At 50.0% G+C, this 20,514-nt stretch overlaps 1 protein-coding gene across 1 annotated transcript in view; it reads right to left on the bottom strand.

Annotated features, from left to right (window-relative positions):
- The window catches only part of VWA2 (von Willebrand factor A domain containing 2), a 43,660-nt gene that overhangs the window by 1,164 nt on the left and 21,982 nt on the right, over positions 1 to 20,514 (bottom strand). Inside the window, 11 exon segments of the mRNA XM_027113086.1 lie at positions 73 to 261; positions 264 to 427; positions 429 to 615; positions 1,676 to 2,035; positions 2,038 to 2,220; positions 3,197 to 3,304; positions 4,907 to 4,962; positions 7,931 to 8,063; positions 8,630 to 8,763; positions 12,175 to 12,186; positions 12,851 to 13,036. Of these exon segments, the coding sequence (XP_026968887.1) occupies positions 73 to 261; positions 264 to 427; positions 429 to 615; positions 1,676 to 2,035; positions 2,038 to 2,220; positions 3,197 to 3,304; positions 4,907 to 4,962; positions 7,931 to 8,063; positions 8,630 to 8,763; positions 12,175 to 12,186; positions 12,851 to 13,036 (1,712 nt within the window).

Genomic DNA, 20,514 nt, shown 5'->3' with positions numbered 1-20,514 from the left:
GTACATGAAGGCTTGGGCTGAGGTCCTCCCTTGGAGGCGGCCCCGAGGGTGTGGATCGCCCCCCCCACTCACCTCTGCATATCCACTCCATGAGCGTGTCCTGGTGGTGCCTCAGGTCTGCGTAGGCTGCCATGTGGATCAGGGAGTCCCAGGGACGTGGGAGCCTCTGCAGTGCCTCCCTCAGGACGGGCCCCACGCCCATCACGAAGACAGAGACGCCGTCGTCCCTCAGCTCCTGGGCAGGGACAGCCACGTCCTCTGCCCCCTCCCACCCGTGACCACCACCGCAGCCTTGGGGACACCAGGCCGGGCGCCCCTCCGGACCGTCATCACCTTGTCATAGATGTGCAGCAAGGCCGTGCCTGCTGAGCCCACCCCACCCAGGTAGGGGGCCTGGCTCCTGGCCCGCAGTGCCGGTGAGGTGGGGGTCCAGCCCAAAGGCTGTCTGGACCTGGCCGCCATACACCACCAGGCCAATCTGTGTCACGTCAGGGTTCACGTCAAACCGGAGGACACTGCTTCTCACGAAGCTCTGCATCTGGGCGAAGTCCTCGGGCCCCACAGAGGCCGAGGCATCCAACATGAAGACCAGGTCCAGTGACTGGGCCTGGCAGCCTGCAGAACAAGCAGAGTGGACCTCAGCGGGCAGCAAAGTGAGGACTGCTCCGGGGTGAGCGGAGCCCAGGTCAGCCGGTCTGCTGTCTGTGCACTGCAGTATCCGTCCTCCACCCTCTCCTAGAATGGCAGCAGGACACGCGAATGCTCAGCTAGACCACATTCCTAGCCTCCCTGGCAGCCGGGTGTGGCCACGTGACAAGTTCTATATAGCGGGTTGTGACTGCAAGTAATTGTGTGATTTCCAAGTTACGTCCTCAAAAGGAAGCTGCTTGCCTTCCACTTCCCCTCTGCCCTCTTCCTGCTGTCTGAGAAACAGTGACCTGGAGTTAGAGGTGGAACCACAAGAGAGCCGAGCCACCCTGGGGCCCTGGCCGCTCACCTCTGAACTGTTATGTGAGAGGAATAAACGTCCGCTGTGCGTAAGCCATTGAGCTCCGGGGCCTCATCTGTGCCATTACCGAGTGCCCTCCACGTGCCGTGCACTGTATACAAGGCACTAATTATACCATGTGGACAAAACTGCCAGTGCCTGTCCTTGATCGGCTGACAAACATGAAACCAACAAAGAATTACAAACTATGTGAGCAGCCATGGAGGAAAGGAGCAGGGTGCTATGAGGGACCAGCGGGGGCGGCACGGGTGGGTAAGGATGGGGTTGGGGCTCCTCTGAGGAGCGACATTTCAGCTGAGGACTGAAGATTCAGAACTCCTTATTAACAACAATAAATAACAATAATAAACAGCGATACCTACAGTTCTGAGCGTACACTCTGAGCTTACTGTGCACTAGTGTGCACGGTGCTTGCCTTACTTAATCCTCACGAAAGCCCCTCTGGAGGTACTAGGTACTACGTTAGTCCAATTTTACTGACCAGTAAACTGAGAAGTTACTCATCACAAGGCTAGCATACAGAAGAGTCGGGCCGTGCTTGCGGCCCCCAGTACAGGCCCTGGTGAAGTCGCTACCAAAGGGAGGAAGGGCCTGCCACTGGCCAGCCGGCCCCTGGGTTGGGCGAGGCCGGCCCGCAGCTGGCGCCGGTGCAGGACTGGTCCTTACCTGGGCGCTGCTGGCTGCACAGCTTTCCCCGCAGCTTCGGGATTTGGCGGCACAGGTCCTCCGGGCCGGCGTCGATCATGACGCGCGCCGGGCTACCAGTCACCTCCTCCAGGTCTGCCCGCACGGCCTCGCTGCCCACGCCCAGCAGGAGCAGCTCCCAGGCCCTAGCGAAAGTCGCCGGGCCGGCCACCTGGTCCTGAGAGCGCGCCTCGGTCATTAGGACCACGGCCCTGCGGGGCCGGTCCAGGCCCGTTCCGGCGGCTCTCCCGAAGCCGCGCTCCGCCGCCTGCTGCGGGGCGTGGCCTGTCAGGATGGCGCCGCCAGCGAAGGGCAGGTCGTCGAGGCTCCTGACCAGGTCCGCACGTCCCGGTACTCGCCCACGGGCACGGCCACACCCAAGCATGCCCGGGAGCCCTCGCTCAGCGCCCCCGGCACGAACCGCTTCACGGAGGCCTTGGTCCACAGGAAGCCCTCCGCGGTGGCAGCCGCCGAGCCGGCCAGCGGGAAGACGACGTCGGCTCTGCACTCCAGGCTCAGCTTCGGGGCTGCCAGGATCACAGCGGCCGTCGCGCTGTGGAGCACGCAGACCACTGTCCCACCCGGGACCCCCAGGAGCCACGTGGGGCCGGAGCCGCCTCCCTCCCAGGAGGGAGATGAGACACTGACACAGAGGCTTCAGGGCCTAGTGACCAGTGCAGGTCACAGGGTTAGCCACAGCCGGACACAGAGCTCCCTGGCTCCCACCAAGTGTCTCCATCTCACCACTCTTTCAAAAGAAATTTTTCTATAACTTTTTCCCATTATGGTTAGTGCTTCTTGTGTCCTGTTGGAGAAATCTTTGTCTACCCCAAGATCATGAAGATATGCTCCTATGTTTTCTTCCAGAAGTTTCACAACTTTGCCTTTTACATTTAAATCTATGATCCATCTGGACTTGATTTTTTGTGTTGCTTGTGAGGTAGGGAGTCAACATATATATTTTTTTCCCATCTAAGTCTCCAATTGACCCAGCACTACAGTTTTTAAAAAGTGACTATTTAACAAGTCCCGTCCTACGTGTCAAGCATTGTGCTAAGAATCTTATTTCAAACTCCCATAACCGTAGGGGGTAAAGCCAGTTATTATAATCTTCATTTCACAGTTTTAAATCCAAAAGGAGTTGAAGCTTCTCACTCCTCTTCTTGGAAGAGGGGAGAAGAGACTCAGCCCAGAACCAGGACCCAGTTCGGCCAGCTCCAGCCCGCAGCTGGGCTCCACAATGCTCACAGATCAAGCAGCAGCCATTCTAAAGCTAAGAAGCCAGGAGCCGTGTCCTAGCCGGAGCTCCACCACCTGAGTTACTTCTTCATGGAACCCTCAGTGTATCATCTGAGACATCAGATCAGTGGTGTACTTGAAAAGCAGGTGGCCCTAACTCCAGGGCCAGTTCCTACCTAGTAGCTAAAAGGGTGGCAGGTGAGAAGCAGGAACCCCGGCTCCACTGCTCCCCAACAGAGTCTGGGAAGTCCTGTGCACACGTACCGCAGTCAGCCTCCCCTCCAAAGGCTGGCGGGCAGAGGCAGTGGTACGTGTCCGGTCCTTCTGGAACACACGTGCCTCCATTCTGGCAGGGCTGCGAGTCACGGGGGCCTCTCAGAGAGATGCCTGTTAACAGCCTGGCACATCAGCCCAGAGATGCGAAGGGGTTTGGCTACCCAGCCCCACCAGGGCCCAGCCCCTTCCTTTCCCCAGATGCACTAGGAAATTAGTCTCAACACCTGTAGCAAAGAGGAAAAGGAAAGTAAATGAGGTACGTAAGGTGGGGTTAGGGTGTAGGTGGTACCAGACACTCAATGGTGGGCTCAGTAAGGCCCCGTGCGAATTACAGGCTCACTTGGGGATCTGCCAATGGGATCTGGCTCCTGGCTCTGACACTGGGAACACGTGTTATGGACTGAATTCCGCCCCCCTCCCCGACCTCCAAATTTATATGTAGGAGTCCAAACCCCCAATACCTTAAAAATGTTAATCTACTACTTGGTGGTGACATGATTGTAATTAAAGTATACACTTCTGGAAGGTAGGAATTATCGAGGGTAACTCTGGGCTCCTAGGCCAGCAGTTCTGTCAGTTGGAGTTTCATGCAAACAACTGAGGGCTCATTAACAACACCAACAGTGGCCTTTAACTGAGCAGCTATTATGGGGCCAGGTATTGTGCTAAGCGCTACACATGTATGATCTCACTTCACTGATACAACTGGATGAAACAGGTACTGTGAACCGCCACGTCACACACGAGGAAGCTGAAACTTGACGAACAGAAGTCACGTGCTGAAGGTCAGCTACTTGGAAAGTGGCAGAGCTGGGACTCAAACACAGGTCACTCTGGTTCCAAAACCGTAAGTCCTTGAGCTTTAATTTCTGAGCAGAAACAACCCCACTTTCAGTTCCTCCCATGTGTCAGAGACCAGCCAAGTTGGAACTTTAAAATAAGATGCCCGAAGGATCACCTAACCCCAGGCAGGAAGCACCATCCTGCCTGCACACAAAGCCTCTGGCTCTGCTTCCGAGGGACGGACTCCCGACCTCATCAGGAGTAGCATATCTACGCAAGCACTGATGCCAAGACACTTCAGTGTGATTTCTGTGCTCCTGGGTCAGTGAGACGCACTAGACCCCAGGGTGAGGAGCAGCGAGGGCCCGTTGGGAAGCCAGGATGCATGATCTTAATGGTATTGAAAAGTCCTCCTGTTTGCTTGCGACTGTGTCGCTGATGAAGCGCTTTGGTGGACATCACCTACTGAGTCTTCCCTAGGATCCCTTGTATGGTACCCCCTATCATCCAGAGCAGGGAAATGGGGAGCCCAGACATGGGGCAAACATTACCCCCATTTTACAGAGGAGGAAAGTGAGGCTCAGGTATCTTGCCCTGAGTCTGGTGCTAGATGTGAGGCTGTCTGCACAGCTGGGGCTCAGTGCACGCCCTGCTCTGCCTCTTGTCAACGCAAGGGGCCCTGGTTAAGGAAGTAATTCCAAAGCCTTCACTCCCTTTCTCAGTGAAAATATACCACTGACCAAGGGAGGCACGAGTATGGCATGAGCATGTTCCTCTGCCTCTGAAAATGCCTGTCCCTGTGCCCTGGAGCTCAGTCCAACCCCACGTGCTACCCCAGGAGTGTAAATGCCACTTTGGGAGCCAGCCTAGTCCCAGGGCCAGAAAGAAGAGGAGAATCCAAGAGGCAGACTGTACCTGGGCGGGTGGTCCTGTAGCAGGTGGCAGGGTGGGTTAAGAACACTCTCTTCCAGCTACAACCCAAGGAAACAAATGGTAGAGATCAAAGTTTTGACAGGAGAGGGTGTTTAAAACACTAAAAGCTGACACAAGGTGCCAATGCAGAAGCAAGTCAAGACAGACTTGGTTCTTTTTTTTTTCCTGATTCTACCCAACTTTTGTCTGCACATAGAGTAGGAAATGTTTCAAACTACTCAGACAATTAAAAAAGATAACGGAAGCTGGCTATCATGTCAGAAATTAGAGGTAACTGTGTTCAATACTCTGAACTACGGCAACAGCTGTCTATCACGAGTTACTTTCTGGGGCACAAGGAGTGGGGGGTGGGAAATACTGGGATTAGGAGACTGGATTCTGGTTATGTGACCCCAGGCAAGTTACTTTCCTTCTCTGGTCTTCTGTTCCCTCTTCTATATAGCAACTCTGTAGTTTTCAACTGTGTTCCTCAGAGCCTCAGTGGAGAGGGAAGGGGACTGTCCAGGGCTCCCCCAGTGCCCCAGCCCCACGCCCCCACCCCAAATGTGCTTTTTCTGGTCTGCATAACAAGTGTCCATACGAGGCTCCGTAGCTCAGGAGGATTCGCAAACCACTGGCTGGTCTCAACGACCTCTGAGGTCGGTGTGAGTGACAACCTTCTGTGACAACACAAGGGCCACCATTCCTGTGCTGGCTTCCATGCCCCCGCCATCCCCCATCGTTACTTCAAGGCCTCAGCTACTTGAAGAGACAGCAGTCTCCTCTTCCAGATGGAGAAATGGGTTCAGGGCTGAATTAAGTTGCCCAAAGTCACACGGTTACCAGAACACAGCAGAGCTGGGATCCGAACTCCATCTCCCACTCCAAAGCCCATGCATCCTGCCCTCTGGGCCTTGCCCCCTGGCTCTCCTGAGTCTGCGGGGCGATGGGCCGACCACAGAGGAGTGGGTCCTCGTCCCTCGGGCAGAAAGCCCTCCTCTTGGCTGGCAGCAGCTCCACGGATGGCCTCATCTAAGGAGATTCTCCTGGGGCCTTCGCGACAAAGCTCTCTAAAACTTGCCAAAGAGCACTTCTCCCGGGGAGACCCCACCCAGGGCTGCTCACCTGGCGGGCAGGCTAACTGGGCTCACCTCTAGGGCGGGGGCTTTCCTGAGGCAAAACATCCACTTGGGATAAAAGCCAAGTCAACTACGAACTCAAGGGGTCGCTGAAATCAAAACTGTGCCAAGCTGCCAGCTCATTAAAGAGAACTCTTCTCCCCCTCCACGTCTACTCCTCATCAAACCACAGGTCCTAGCCCAGAAAGCTCCACGGGCCCCGCCCTCCCTACCCAGGCCTACAGGAGCCAGCGTTGTTGAGCAGACACTACCCATAGGGCTTCGCCTGGGCCTGTGCTCAGCTAGTCCCCCACCTCCCTCAGGTCTGGTCCCTGCCCACTCTAATTAAAGCTGCACCCCTACCCTCTACTTACCCCACCCTGTCCCACCCCGCATCCTTTCCCCTATTGCACTTACCACCGCCTAATAGTTCATTTAGGTATTCACTTTGTTCACTGCTGCCTCTTGCTCATGAGAGCAGATTTGTTTCCGAGACGCTCAGGCTGATTCCCCAGGACCTGGGCCAGTGCTGGGAACTTAGGAGAGCCCCGGTGAGTATTTCTTGAATGAGGGGATTGATGAAAAGCCTACTATATGCATTATTCTAGGAGCCTGCAATGTCAGTGCATTCCACGAATTACCTCGCTGCCTGCAACGTCAGTGCATTCTACAAATTACCTCGCTGCGTGCCCCTGGCAATCCTCCGGGGGCAGGTCCTGTTATCACCCCCTTGCTGAATGTGGAAACAGACAGCGGGAGGTTCCCAGCTCACTAGTGGTGATGCCCCCAGAGTCTGAGCACATAGCCATGAAATGTACTCTACCCACCAGCCTCTCCCAGGGCTCCCGGCTCTGGACGCCTCTGCCCACTGCTACCCAGTTCCCACATCTTTCGAGACTGCTCAAGCAACCCCTCCTCCATGACGTGTGGCGAGGACAGGCCCCATCCCAACACTTGGGAGGCTCTCTCTGGACCACGAGCTTCTTGGAGCCGTGACTGTGCCTGCCTCCTCGCTGGACCCTGCCTGGCTCACAGTGAGTCCTTAAACATGTTCACCAGGGAATGAAGAACTACCTCCTTTCACTCGAAAGTGCAGGTTCGGAAGAGAGCCTCTAGTGGCCTCTGACATGGCACGAGGCCCCACTTCCTCTGATCCACATGGGGGGCACCGCCCTTCCCTGCCGAGATGGCGTTCGGACTCTGCATCGACCCAACACGGCCCTCACGGCTTCTCAGCCGCTCCATCTCACTGCTGTGTGCGCTCTGATCTCATCGCTGAGGCCAGGCCAAGGGGCCAAGGTGCAGCTGGTTCAAACGCTACCCTGGCCCTCCAGAAAGGACTAGAGGGCGAGGTCATGAGCTCCTGACCAGGTGCCATACTGAAGGTGGTCCGGATAAAGGGGACGATCTGGGGGTCTGCGGGGCAGTGGCTGAGAGCCAGGCGGCGGGTGCCCTTGAATGCCTGAGCTCCGGCCCTGAAGAATCCATCATTCTTCATGGCCTCCACATCCGGAATCCATCGAAGCACTGTAAGCCTCTGGCCTTGCTCAGCCCCCAGACACGTGGAAACTGGTGATCGGAGGGACCAGATTAGCAGACCACTATCCCAAGTCCAGACCACCGCCCTGTCAGACCAGCTTTTGGCTGAATTACCAGCCTTCAGAATGGCTGTGACCCAGGCCCGGGGCTCCTGGGCGGTGTGTCTAAAAGGCTCTGACACTGAGTAGCTGTGCCCCTACCTGGGTCCCCGGAGCTCTGTCCCTGCCTCCCTCTCAGGTCTCCTCCGATCCCTGTCACACACTCCACAGCCAAGGCCCTGGAGAGCCGTTCTCCCTGCAGCCCATGAGCACTTGGCCGTCCCCGCCCAGGCCCTGCCCACAGGCTCTGACCCCACACCTTGTGGACAAACCTGGAAAAGGGACAGAGAGCAGCCAGCACGGCCTTGGTCCCCCGAGATCCCCTCCGGCACGGGGCCTGGCCGGCAAGCTGCCTGACCATCTCTAGCGTCTTGTGCTCACAGGGGTGAGGCTGGACCTTGCAGTCTGTGTCCACCGTGCATACCCGAGGCAGGGAAGACAGGGTTACGCCTCCTTCCTCTGCCCGTGGGCCCACCACCCTCAGCCCTGGCTCTTTCCCCGCAGAGTACACGGGGGAGGGGCAGCCGGTCTCCGAGCATCTCCTCTGCACAAGCCCCGCCCCACACCGCTCTTCCATCCTGTGCACACGTGTACCATTTTTTTTTTTTTTTTTTTTTTTTTTACAACGTACTTCACTCTATCTCCTGGATGGAGCCTGACAAAGATGACTGGGAATACAGGGATCTCACCCCCAGATGAGGGCTCCCTGTGCTCACAGCAGGGGAGGGGACCCCACCAGATCTGAGCCTCTCTACCCCGTGCAACAAGTTCGGAATTCCCAGCCTAGAACCCCACAGGGCCTGACACAGGGCGGTAGAACAGAGCAGAGGGCCCCAGGGCCGAGGCTGCTGGGCTCCATTCCTCTTCCCTCCCTCTCAGGGGGACCTCCGGCCTTGGGGAACCCTCCTCACCCCCATCCCGCTTCCATACAGGCGAGGCCACTCCTTTCCACACGGAAAGGCCTTACTCACCCGGAGAGGCAATGGTGCACGTGGCAGAGCCGCCGAGGGTGCTGGAGAGGCCGTGGGCGGCGTCCTCCACCTGCTCAGCCATCAGCACGTGCTGCTCCCTTGGCTCGCTGGCCAGCGTGCGCAGCTCCTCCCACCTGTGCCCCGAGCCCCCGGCCAAGAAGTTACAATGGCTCATCGCCCCACACTCACCCACCTCCTATCCACCTGTCTCCTAGATGCTGGGCTCCCTGTGGACAGCCCCGCCACCCACTACTGCAGGAGCCACAGAGCTGCAACCTCATCCACCCAGGATGCAGGTAAGGTCTAGAAGTGAAGCACAGAAGGACCTCGAGGGTGCTCGGCCATGGGTCATAACGTGCACATGCTCCAGTCCCCGAACTTCCTCAGAGGAGAGCCTCACACTCAAACCGTCGGCTCTTATTTGAGACAGGGTCCTAACAGATTTAGTCGTCTGGTTTTGCAACCTATAGCTGATGAGAAAAATTTAACCAGAGGGCTTCCCTGGGGGCACCGTGGTTAAGAATCTGCCTGCCAATGCAGGGGACACGGGTTTGAGCCCTGGTCCGGGAAGATCCCACATGCCGCGGAGCAACTAAGCCCGTGCGCCACACTACTGAGCCCGAGTACCACAACTACTGAAGCCCGCACGCCTAGAGCCCGTGCAACGAGAAGCCACCCAACGGGAAGCCCGTGCACCGCAACGAAGAGTAGCCCCTGCTCATCGCAACTAGAGAAAGCCCATGCGCAGCAACGAAGACCCAATGCAGCCAAAAATGAAAAATAAATTTAACTAGAAAGGAAATGAAGGAAAGTGGTTCTAGGTGACAGCAAGAGAAGAACAAACAGGGACAGCTAGTAACAGAAAAGAAAAAAAAATCCTGAATTATAAATAGTGGCAATAAGAACTCAAAGGCCAGCAACATGAGGCCGTGTAGAGGCAGGAGCTGGCACAGCTCCACAATCTGGCACTGTTAGTGTCCAGAACAGAAATGCTGTGGGGGATGATGACCGTAGGGCATGAAGAAAGGGTTAAATGATGTTGAGAAACCTGTTTTTAAGAAGACAAGGCAGTCAGTGACACATTTAGAATCCTGCCTATCAAAAATTCATCAAAACAGATCACGGCTTGGCAATACAGCAAAACCTTCATGTATCTCTAAACCTCCTAATGTAAAGCTCCCCATTCTCCTCTGAAGCCACAGAGACCAGACACTTTGCCCAGCACCTGGGACAGCGCCTGGCACACAGAGGGGCTCCTCAGTTCCGGACTCACATTAGCATTGGGCGGGCAGCTCTGCCGGGCCGCACCCTTAGCTCTCCCGGCCCCCAAACAGACCTTCTTAAAAGCTCCCTGGGTAATTCAGATGCTCAGCCAGAGTTGAAAACCATCAGAGAAGGGGCTCAATGTACACTAAAAGGGGGAAAGAGTTTGAACGGGCAACAGTCTTTAATCTCACACTGCAGTGGTTCTCAGACTTTGGCGGCATCAGAATCACTGAGGGGCCAGAAAAACCACAGATTGAGGCTCCTTTTGCCCCAGAGTTTTGGACTCAATGCAGTGGGGCCTGAGTGTGTGCATTTCTAGCAAGCTCCCAGGTGATGCTGTTACTGCTGGTCCAAGGAACACACTTGGAGAACCACTGGTCAACAGTGAGCTGGCCTCTTACCAGGAGTGGGGAGGGGTCAGGTAGCCCTGGAAGCCCAACAGGCTTTCTCAGAGGCTTCCTGTGTCTGCAGCTCAGGTCTTCATATCTGAGCCGTGCCCCCTCTTCTGAGCAATGGCTTCTTGATTTCCCTACACTAGGGATGCTCAAAATATGGTCTGTGGGCCAGTGAAGAGCCCCGAACTGTTTCACCCTGATTCAGAATCCGATAAGTATAGACACCAAGCATTTAGAAACTAATCGTACAGCAACTTGACAGTCATTTGATGTCTGTTGGGTCAAATAATAAATATCTGAGTTTCTATTTTGTTTTTATTTCATCTTTCTAGCAACTCATTTTTATTGTATTTTTTTTAAAAAAAAGTATCTGTTCATGATGGATTAGAAAAAAAACCAAACTGGACCTTCACCACAGATAGTCTGAGAAGCGCTACTCCAGCCAGCAGCTGGAGAAGAAAGCCCCAGAATGGGCCAGTATTTCCACCCATAGGAGATTCTATCCTCAGTGACAAACCTTTGGGCAACTACTATGTGCAAGGCACTCTATTTGGCCCTATGTGGGGATGAGGGTGGGCAGGGAGCCATGAAGTAACGCCCACTCTCCTCTCTCAAGGGGTTTATACTCCTTATATCTGAGGACACAGAAAGAGCCAGCCATAAGGCAGCTTGTGTCTAATACCAACTTACTGGCAATGACAACAATAATGGTGGTGGTAGCTGTCATCATCGTCACCAGGACACAGCACAATCGGGGCAGCCCCATGGTACCTACAACCTCAGTCCCCTTCTATCTTCTTCCTCTTTCTGCACTTGCTGGTCCACTCGGCACTCAGCTCCTGGTGATCTTATTTAGGCTTTAAATACCATCCTCAGTTTCAATCTCGATGCCTGTCCTTTCTCCTCTGCTCCAGACGCTCGTATCCAACTCTCTACTCAGCTTCTCTACTTAGATGGCTGATACGCATCTCAAACTTGACTTGTCTGAAAGAGAATTCAATTTCCTTTGTTCCTTTCCCACTCTTTCTCTTTTCAGTAAATAGCACCACCATTCACACTGCAGCTCAGGCCAAAATCTTTGATTCTTCTCTCGCACACCCACGTCCAATACACCGGTCACTCCATTGCTCAGCCTTCCAAAAGCTCCTAAATCCAGCCACTCCTCAGCGGGGTCACAGCTGCTTCCCTACTGCAAACCATCATAATCTTGCATGTGAGCTGCTCCAAAGGCCTCCTAACTAGACTCCCCACTGCCCCTATTATTGCTTCTCCCTCTGCCTCACCCACCAGTCTATTCTCTCTACCTTGCAGTCAGTGTGATTTTCTAAAAATGTAAGCCAATTCATGTAATTTTCCTGCTCAAACCCCCCACCCCAAAGACTTCCCAGACTACTCATTACAAACTTTAGTCTCTGCAGTAACCCACAAAAGCTCTAGACCTAGCTCCTGCCCACCTCTTCTACCTTATTTCTTATAATTCACCCCTTGCTTGCTGGGCTCCAGCCACTCCTGGCTGTCTCACTGTTTCTATCACATACCGAGCTGGCTACTGCCTCAGGGCCTTTGCACTTTCCATCTGCCTGCCTTGCCTGCTCTTTTCCCTGTTATTTGGAAGGCTTGTTTCTCACTCAACTTTCTGCTCAAAAACCAACTCTTCAAAGGAGCCTTGCCAGACCCCCCTATCTAAAACAGCTGTCCTCTCTATTCCCATCACTCTGTAACCTCTTCCCTACTTTATTTTTCTCCTTTGAATTTTATTTCCACCTGAAACTGTTACTTATTTATTCACTCACTTTTTTTTTTTTTTTTAATCTAGTTCCTTTCCTAGAACAGAAGCTCCATCAGGGCAGGGACTTTGTATTGCTGTCTGTGCATCCTGAGAACCTAGGATAGTGTCTGGCACGAGGAAGACAACATACATTTATTGATTGAGAGAATAAATAATGTACAGTTGGTCCTCTATATCTGTGGGTTCCACATCCATGGATATGGGTGGCCAACTAAGGGACTTAAGCATCCATGGGTTTTGGTATCCACAGGGGTCCTAGAACCAACCCCCTGCAGATACCAAGGAACAACTATACTAAAATTAATAAAGAGATTTCTATGTATAGGCACAGTGCCCAGACCAAGAGTCATTTCACTTGATACCCACAAATGACAACAGCCCCACTGAGGTCACCTCCATTTTCAGGGTTGAGAGCATTGAGGAACTGTGCCCCCCTCTCCTCTAGGAAGGCCTATTCCTGCATCTGGCTCCTGACCCACCCTGTGCAGTTGGATGAGTCCATGAACTTCCATTTCTGCCCAGATAAATTAGAGTCAAGTTTCTGACACTTGAAATCAAGTGTTCAGACTAAATTAAAGACGATGCAAACTCTCAGACTTCCAAAGACTTGGTGGTCCCCTTGTGCCAGCAACAATACAGCAAAGTGACAAAAAAACGGATCCAGGAAGGATCAGGATGGTTTTCCCAGCTCCCCTCTCTTCCCATGGCTGCGACGTCCCCAGGCTGACCCAGAGGGCTGACCCCGTGTGACCAAATCTCTTACTGGGAAGCAGACCCCCACAAAAAACACAGGTGATGCCCCTTTGCTTTAGCTGCTTGGCTGGCAGGGCCACATGCCCTTGGGACCTCCCGTCAGTGACAATGATGGGGACCTGGGGCACAGAGGCAGTTCTGCCCCCAGGGAATCCTTTATGCAGAAGGTATTTCAGAGCAAGGCCCATCTCTGTACGTCCTCCTCTGAGCTCACCCAGAAGGAAAAAAACAAAGAAGAAAGAGTCAGCGGTCCAGAGATGAAGTTGGAATGAGAGCCTGAAATCATGGCCACCTTCTTCCAGCAGAGACTCAAAGGGACAATTCCAGCATGAGATACGCACTCTCTCACCATCTAAACTACAAGAATGATGAAGAGAAATGAACTTTTCCCCTGGACTTAACACTCCCCCCTATACATCTCTGTTGTGTTATGTAACAATGACATTCTTTGTGTATGTGTTTGCTGTCTCTCGCCATGGTGTCTCCGGGGCACAATTCTCGTTTGTCTAACACCCACCTCCCATCTCCCCAGCCCCATACCATTCCCTTCTTGTTACAGCTCAACATCTCCTTGGGGTGGGAAAGCAGATAAATGAGCTTCATAAGAATTTATGGGCGTGAAGGACGGGGCTTTGCGGCAAGGGTCTGAGGAGGCCTCTCATCAGAGGCTTTGATGCAAGGGTCCGTGATCAGGCCTCTCTGTCCCACTTCCAAGTTCAGGGTTGGGCGCTGGAAGGCTGAACCGTTTGACTGCTTTCAGATCAGGGCAGGTTACGGTGGTCCCATCTCATCAGGATGCCAAGATTCTCTAATCCTCACAGCCTAGTTATAGGGACTGTTGACTGAGCTTGGAATCCCAGCACAGAATCCCTACTAGAGCTCACCATAGGAGGCTCGTGCAAACGTCCTCAGAGGGTGGACTGCCAGCTCTGTCAACTGGGGAGAAAATAATATGACTCACTACAATAGATTTTGGGCAAAACCTTTCAGTGGATGGTAATAGATGAGGAATCCCCTGCTCAGAGACCAGTAATGCTAACTTAATATTTACTGTGCACTTACCACATGCCAGGCACCACTGTGCTAAGAGTGTGAGTGTGAGTGTGAGTGTGTGTGTGTGTGTGTGTGTGTGTGTGTAAAGGTGCTTGGCTCATATAATTCTCACCACAGCTCTGAGACAGGGGAGTTCAGAGAAGAGAAGGGCCTTAGCTAAGGTGACACAGCTCATGGGTGGTGGAGGTAGGACCTGAACCCTCCACTTCCAGAGCCCAAGTTCTTAACCATCAGGCTACACAGCCTGCCTCTCCCCAGCCAGTGGAGGTCAGAACTGCAGTTGAAACCCAGTCCAGCTAATTCCAAAGCCAATGGTCATTCCTCTGCAGACTTGCGCCTAACGGGCATGGAAAATGGGCGCCTATTCATTTATGTACTATCTAAGCAGAGACCACGCAGCCGGCAGAGCTTTAAAATATTTACTCTATGGCTCTTTGCTGAAAAGGTTTGCTGACCCCTACTCTATACTGTTCTAAATAGTTTCAAAACACTTTTCGCCAAAAGCCAGGAGCTCCCTGTGCCTTCCCCCTGGCAGGGTTCCCAAGCCTCTGGCTGTGGCCCTGCATCCTTAGCTTCTCAGCCAGACTTCGCTTTCTCTCCTCAAAACACCCCCGCACCCCTTGCCCATCTAATCATCACTTCTTTCCGTATGGATTCAAAGCTTCAGGACCAGGAAAAAAAGCACTTGTTCTCCGCAACACTGTTCTTGTTTCTCATACAGGTCTACCCTCGGCCCCTCCAGAGTTTAACCTTTGTTTTCCCTTTTCAATCCAGATTTTCTGAGTGGGTCTGGGCCCCGCTCTTCATAGCTACCAGCCTGTGGCTAGAGAGAAATTAAATTTCAAGGCCATGAGGGCCCAGACTACAACTCCACGGACCTCTGGGGTGTCCGCTTCCACATCGCTTAGCGCACAAATGCCCGTGCCGGCCACCCTCTCCACCTCTGCACCTGACCTGCTGGCTTCTGACCGACCGAGCGCAGGTGAGATTCCTAACAGCATCTGAACCCCGGGAAATGAGAAGAAACCCTGCTACCTCCATTTTTCTTATTCCACGGGGTGTTTCTCACAGAGACTGTTCTGAGCTCATCGTCTGGCTCCAGACAGGAAGGTCTGAGGCCAGAATCTAAGGTTTTTCTAATTTCTCTCCAATGGGACTAAACTGGGTAGAAAGTGAAGGTTCACAGATGGACTGCTGTTTATGATAGAAACGCGTGGACGATTAAGAACAAGGGCGCAGATACTAGTCCCGTGAGATACTAGCCAGCTAAACTTGGCAACGTTACTTGGTCTGACACTCCTGTTAAACCTGCTAAAGTAGAAAAAGTAACAGTATTGTTTGAAGATTAAATGCTATATCCAGTGCCTGCTAGTACCTAGTAAGCACTCCATCAGTGGTCATCATAATGAACTACCTAGCAGCCTCTTCTAAGAAGTTTACCTTTTGAGCTAGTCTCAAATTCTGGTCAGCATGAAAGTCCCTTAGGAGATTTACTAATGTGGATTTTCAGATTCCACCCTCCCAGAGTCCAAATTGGAGGGTGTGTGACCAGGCCTGAGAATCTATCAATACATTTTAGACCCGCCTCCCCTTTCCCACCCTCAGTGATTCTGATGCAGGTAGTTCATGGAACAGACTTTGAAAAATAATTCATAAGAACACTCACTGTAGGTACAGGGATGTTGATTACAGGAGTTTTTGTTGTTGTTGGTTTCCGCAATGGACAAAAATCCTGGAATCAAGCTAAATGCGTCCTTTTAGGAGTCTGATTTACTATATTGTAAGAGCTCAATTCATTGATTACATAACCATTAAAAAGGATCAACATGAAAAATAATGCAGCTTTATGCAAAAATACACAGCAAATAATATTAAGTAAAAAAAAAAAATAGAGCAAAGTGCTTTGTAATTTTAACTATTCTAAAAACTACGTTTAAATGTTAATGCAGCTTGAAAGAGGCCAGAGCTGGCTATAAAAGGCTTTGTGCTAAAGAAAGGGGTCATTGCTATTTCTGCAGAGCTACTCAAACACGGTACAACTTTGATAAAGCTACAGATGGGGTCCGAAAGAAAAAAAAAATTCAATCACAGAAAACTCAGAGTCATGTTACGTGAAATTAATCAGATGATGGAACAGACGTGCACAGCCCTCTGGCCAGACTTCTAGACATTCGGAAGCCAACTGCTGGCCGTGTTTTATCTGATTTTAGGTTATCATGGGGTACAACACCGTAAGGTTTGATTGTAGTATTTTTTATTATTACAAAGTAGCAATAAGGTGACTGTCACAGTGTCTTCTTAGTCATTTCAAAACATGCTTTTAGGGGACTGCATTGATCTGGAAAGGCAAGTGTTCTGGGTTTTGGGGACAGCTGTGCTCGTCCGTCGAGAATTTAAAACTCCACTGAAGAAAAAGGGTAAAGAGCCCTGGGCAGGTCATTGCTCCCATTCGGCCAACATTCCTCTGTTATTAGTAAGAGTGTCTTAACGTTCAATGTCCTCAATGACCCTGCAACCGTGGCCCAAAAACCAGGAACTGCCTCCTTTTCTTGTCTGTTGTCTTACAGCCAACCTGGGATACACAAATGCTAACCATTCTCATCCCCAAAAGAAGAGCTGACCTTGTTCAGACACGTAAAGAGGCATCTTTCTCCACCCCCGCACCGTGTCCTCATCTGGTGCATCCTCAATCATCTCCGCATGTCATGAATAACAGCCCTTAGTTACGATTTTCAGCACAGCTGACAAGGGGCTCAACTAATTACTTAGGGGGCAGGGGTAGAGGGGGAGGTCGGAGAGAGGTGGGAAAGGACAGCTCCATGGGGCCTCCTGGACGCGCAGTGCAACCCTGTGGTCCCGGCCAAGTCACCTGCTCCTCCCCAACCTCAGTATCCTCTTCCACAAAATAAGGGGTTGGAAGAGGTACTGGGTGATCTCTATAGAGTACCTTTTGGTACCAAGTCACTTAAATTGGCTTAGTTTTTCACAAAAGAGCAGGGCTGAGTCCTTTGAGTCAAAGTCCCCCAAACGTTTTTGACTTTCAGTCCTAAATTTAAAACATTAGGTTACTTTTTCTTCTGCAAATGTTTTTGTGTATATAATGGGTACAAACATTTTTATAACAATAAAATATCAATAATGATATAATTCACATACCACAGAATTCACCATTTTAAAGTACAAATGTGGTTCTTAGTATAATTCAGAGTTGTACAACCATCACCACTACCTAAATCCAAACTCTTTTCATCACCCCAAAAAGAAGCTTTCTACCTATTAGCAGTCATATCCCGCCTCCCCACATCCCTGGAAATGACTAATCTACTTTCTGTCTCCACAGATTTGCCCATTTTAGACTATTTCATATAAATGAAGTCATACAATACATGACCTTTTATGTCTGGCTTGTTTCACTTAGCATTTTAGTTAAGCATCTTGCCTCTTGGCCATTTTGATGTCCTCTTTGGAAAAATGTCTATTTAGTTCTTCCGCCCATATTTTAACCAGATTGTTGGGTTTTTTGTTATTGCTTGTATGAGTTCTTTATATATTTTGGATAATAACACCTTACCTGATATATGGTTTGCAAAATTTTTCTCCAATTCTGTAGGCTGCCTTTTCATTTTGTTGTTTCTTTTGCTGTGCATAAGCTTTTGAGTTTTATGTAGTTCTATCTGTTCATTTTTGCTTCTATGAATAAATTACATTTTGTGTACCCATTCATCCATTGGATTTTGGCTATCATAAATAACACTGCTGTGAACATCACTGTACATGTTTTTGTGCAGGCATATGTCTTTGTTTCTCTTGGAGTGGAATTCCTAGGACATGTGGTAACTCTATGTTTAACATTTTGAGGAACTGCTGTACTGTTTTCCAAAGTTGCTGCACCACTTTACAATCCTACCAGCAGCGTATGAGGGCTCCAATTTCTCCACATCTCTGACAACACTTGTTATTGTCTGTCTTTCATTTTATCCCTCCTAGTGAGTGTGAAGTGGTATCTCATTATGGTTTTGATTTGCATTTCCTTAATGACTAATGATGTTGAGCATCTTTTCATGTACTTATTGGCCATTTATATATCTTCTCTGGACAATAGTCTATTTACAAGGTTTCTTATTGAGATGATGAAAATATTCTAAAATTAGATGATGGTAATAGTTGGATAACCCTGAAAATATACTAAAAACCACTGAACTGTACACATTAAAGGTGTGAACTTTACAGTATTTTAATTATATCTCAATAAAGCTGCTTTAAATAAATTAGTGTGTATAACACTCCTAAGCCAGGGGGCAGTGGGAAGAGACCTTTTAAAAGTGCCAATTCTAAGTACCACTGCCCAGAATGATTTAGCAGGTCTGGAGACAGCCCAGGCACCTGCACTTTAACATACTCCCTAAGCAATTCTGACTCAGACCATCTGACCAAAGACCTCACTTTGACAAGTACTGCTCAGTGTGTCTGGGCCCAAGATACAGAAGTGGGGATGCCACTGTTCTCTACGGGAACCATTCGTGGAGGGCCCAAGGGTAGAAGGCTCCAAGGGAACATGGAAAGGTCAATGTACACTAATATCACTTTTAAAAAACATATAAACGTGCTTTTTCCTTTGAACTTTCTTGTATTTGACTTGCTGCTCATTCTGCATCCAAGGTCAGAGGAAAGGGCTGGGATAAACAACCTAAGATGAAGTCACTGGGGATGGGGGCAGTAACAAGATGGCTGGGTAGAAGGACGTGAGCTCACCCCCTCTCACGAAAACACCGAAATTACAACTAACTGCTGCACAACCATTGACCAAAAACTGCTGGAACTTACCAAAAAAGATATCCTACATCCAAAGACAAAGAAGCAGCCACAACAAGATGGTAGGAGGGGCACAACTGTGATAAAATCAAATCCCATACCCACTGGGTGGGCAACCCACAAACTGGAAAATAATTATATCTCAGAGGTTCTCCTACAGGAGTGAAAGTTCTGAGCCCCACGTCAGGCTCCCCAGCCTGCAGGTCTGGCATCAGGAGGAGGAGCTCCCAGAGCATCTGGCTTTGAAGGCCAGCAGGGTTTGATCACAGGAGCTCCACAGGACTGGGGTAACAGAAACTCCACTCTTGGAGGACACACACAAGGTCTCGTGCACACCAGGACCCAGGAGAAAAAGCAGTGACCTCATAAGAGCCTGGGCCAGACCTACCTGCTGGTATCAGAGGTGGGGGTAATTACCTTAAACATAAACAGATTAAGTGCTCCAAACAAAGGACACAGACTGGCTGAAATGGATACAAAAACAAGACCCATGTATATGCTGTCTACAACAGACCCACTTAAGATCTAGGGATACATACAGGCTGAAAGTGAGTAAATGGAAAGAGGTATTCCATGCAAATGGAAATCAAAAGACAGCTAGATTAGCAATATTCAGATCAGACAAAACAGACTTTAAAATAAAGACTGTTACAAGAGATAAAGAAGGATACTACATAATGATCAAGGGATCAATCCAAGAAGAAGATATAACAATTGTAAATATATATGCACCCAACACAGGAGCACCTCAATATATAAGGCAAATACTAACAGCCATAAAAGGAGAAATCAACAGTAACACAATAATGGGGGGGGGCTTTAACACACCACTTTCATCAATGGACAGATCATCCAGACAGAAAATCAATAAGGAGACATGGGCCTTAGATGACACATTAGATCAGAGGGACTTAACTGATATTTATAGAGCATCCTGTCCAAAAGCAGCAGAACACACATTCGTTTCAAGTTTCAAGTGCACATGGAACATTCTCCAGGACTGATCACATGCTAGGCTACAAAGTAAACCTCGGTAAATTTAAGAAAACTGAAATCATATCAAGCATCTTTTCTGACCACAACGTGATGAGAATAGAAATAAACAACAAGAAAAAAACTGTAAAAAACACAAACATGTGGAGGTTAAACAATATGCTACTAAACAACCAATGAATCACTGAAGAGATCAAAGAGGAAATCCAAAAATACCTAGAGACAAATGAAAATGAAAGTATGATGATCCAAAACCTATCGGATGCAGCAAAAGCAGTTCTAAGAGGGAAGTTTATAGCAATACAATCTTACCTCAGGAAACAAGAAAAATCCCCAATAAATAACCTAACCTTACACCTAAAGCAATTAGAGAAAGAAGAACAAACAAAACCCAGAGTCATTAGAAGGAAAGAAATCATCATAAAGATTACAGCAGAAATAAATGAAATTGAGACAAAGAAAGTGATAGAAAAGATCAATGAAACTAAATGCTGGTTCTTGAAAAGATAAGCAAAATTGATAAACCTTTAGCCAGACTCATCAAGAAAAAAAGGGAGCAGGCTCAAATCAATAAAATTAGATATGAAGAAGTTACAACTGACACCAAAGAAATATAAAGGATCATAAGAGACTACTACAAGCAACTATATGCCAATAAAATGACAACCTAGAAGAAATGGACAAATTTTAGAAAGATACAATCTCCTAAGACTAAACCACGAAGAAATAAAAAATATGAACAGACCAATCACAAGTACTGAAATTGAAACGGTGATTAAAAAACTCCCAACAAACCGAAGTCCAGGACCAAATGGCTTCACAGG

This window comes from Aethalodelphis obliquidens, unplaced genomic scaffold (assembly GCF_003676395.1).
Source record: "Aethalodelphis obliquidens isolate GAN/ISIS:26980383/991018 unplaced genomic scaffold, ASM367639v1 scaffold11, whole genome shotgun sequence".
Classification (NCBI taxonomy): Eukaryota; Metazoa; Chordata; class Mammalia; order Artiodactyla; family Delphinidae; genus Aethalodelphis; species Aethalodelphis obliquidens.
This window is presented reverse-complemented; position numbering and strand designations above follow the sequence as displayed.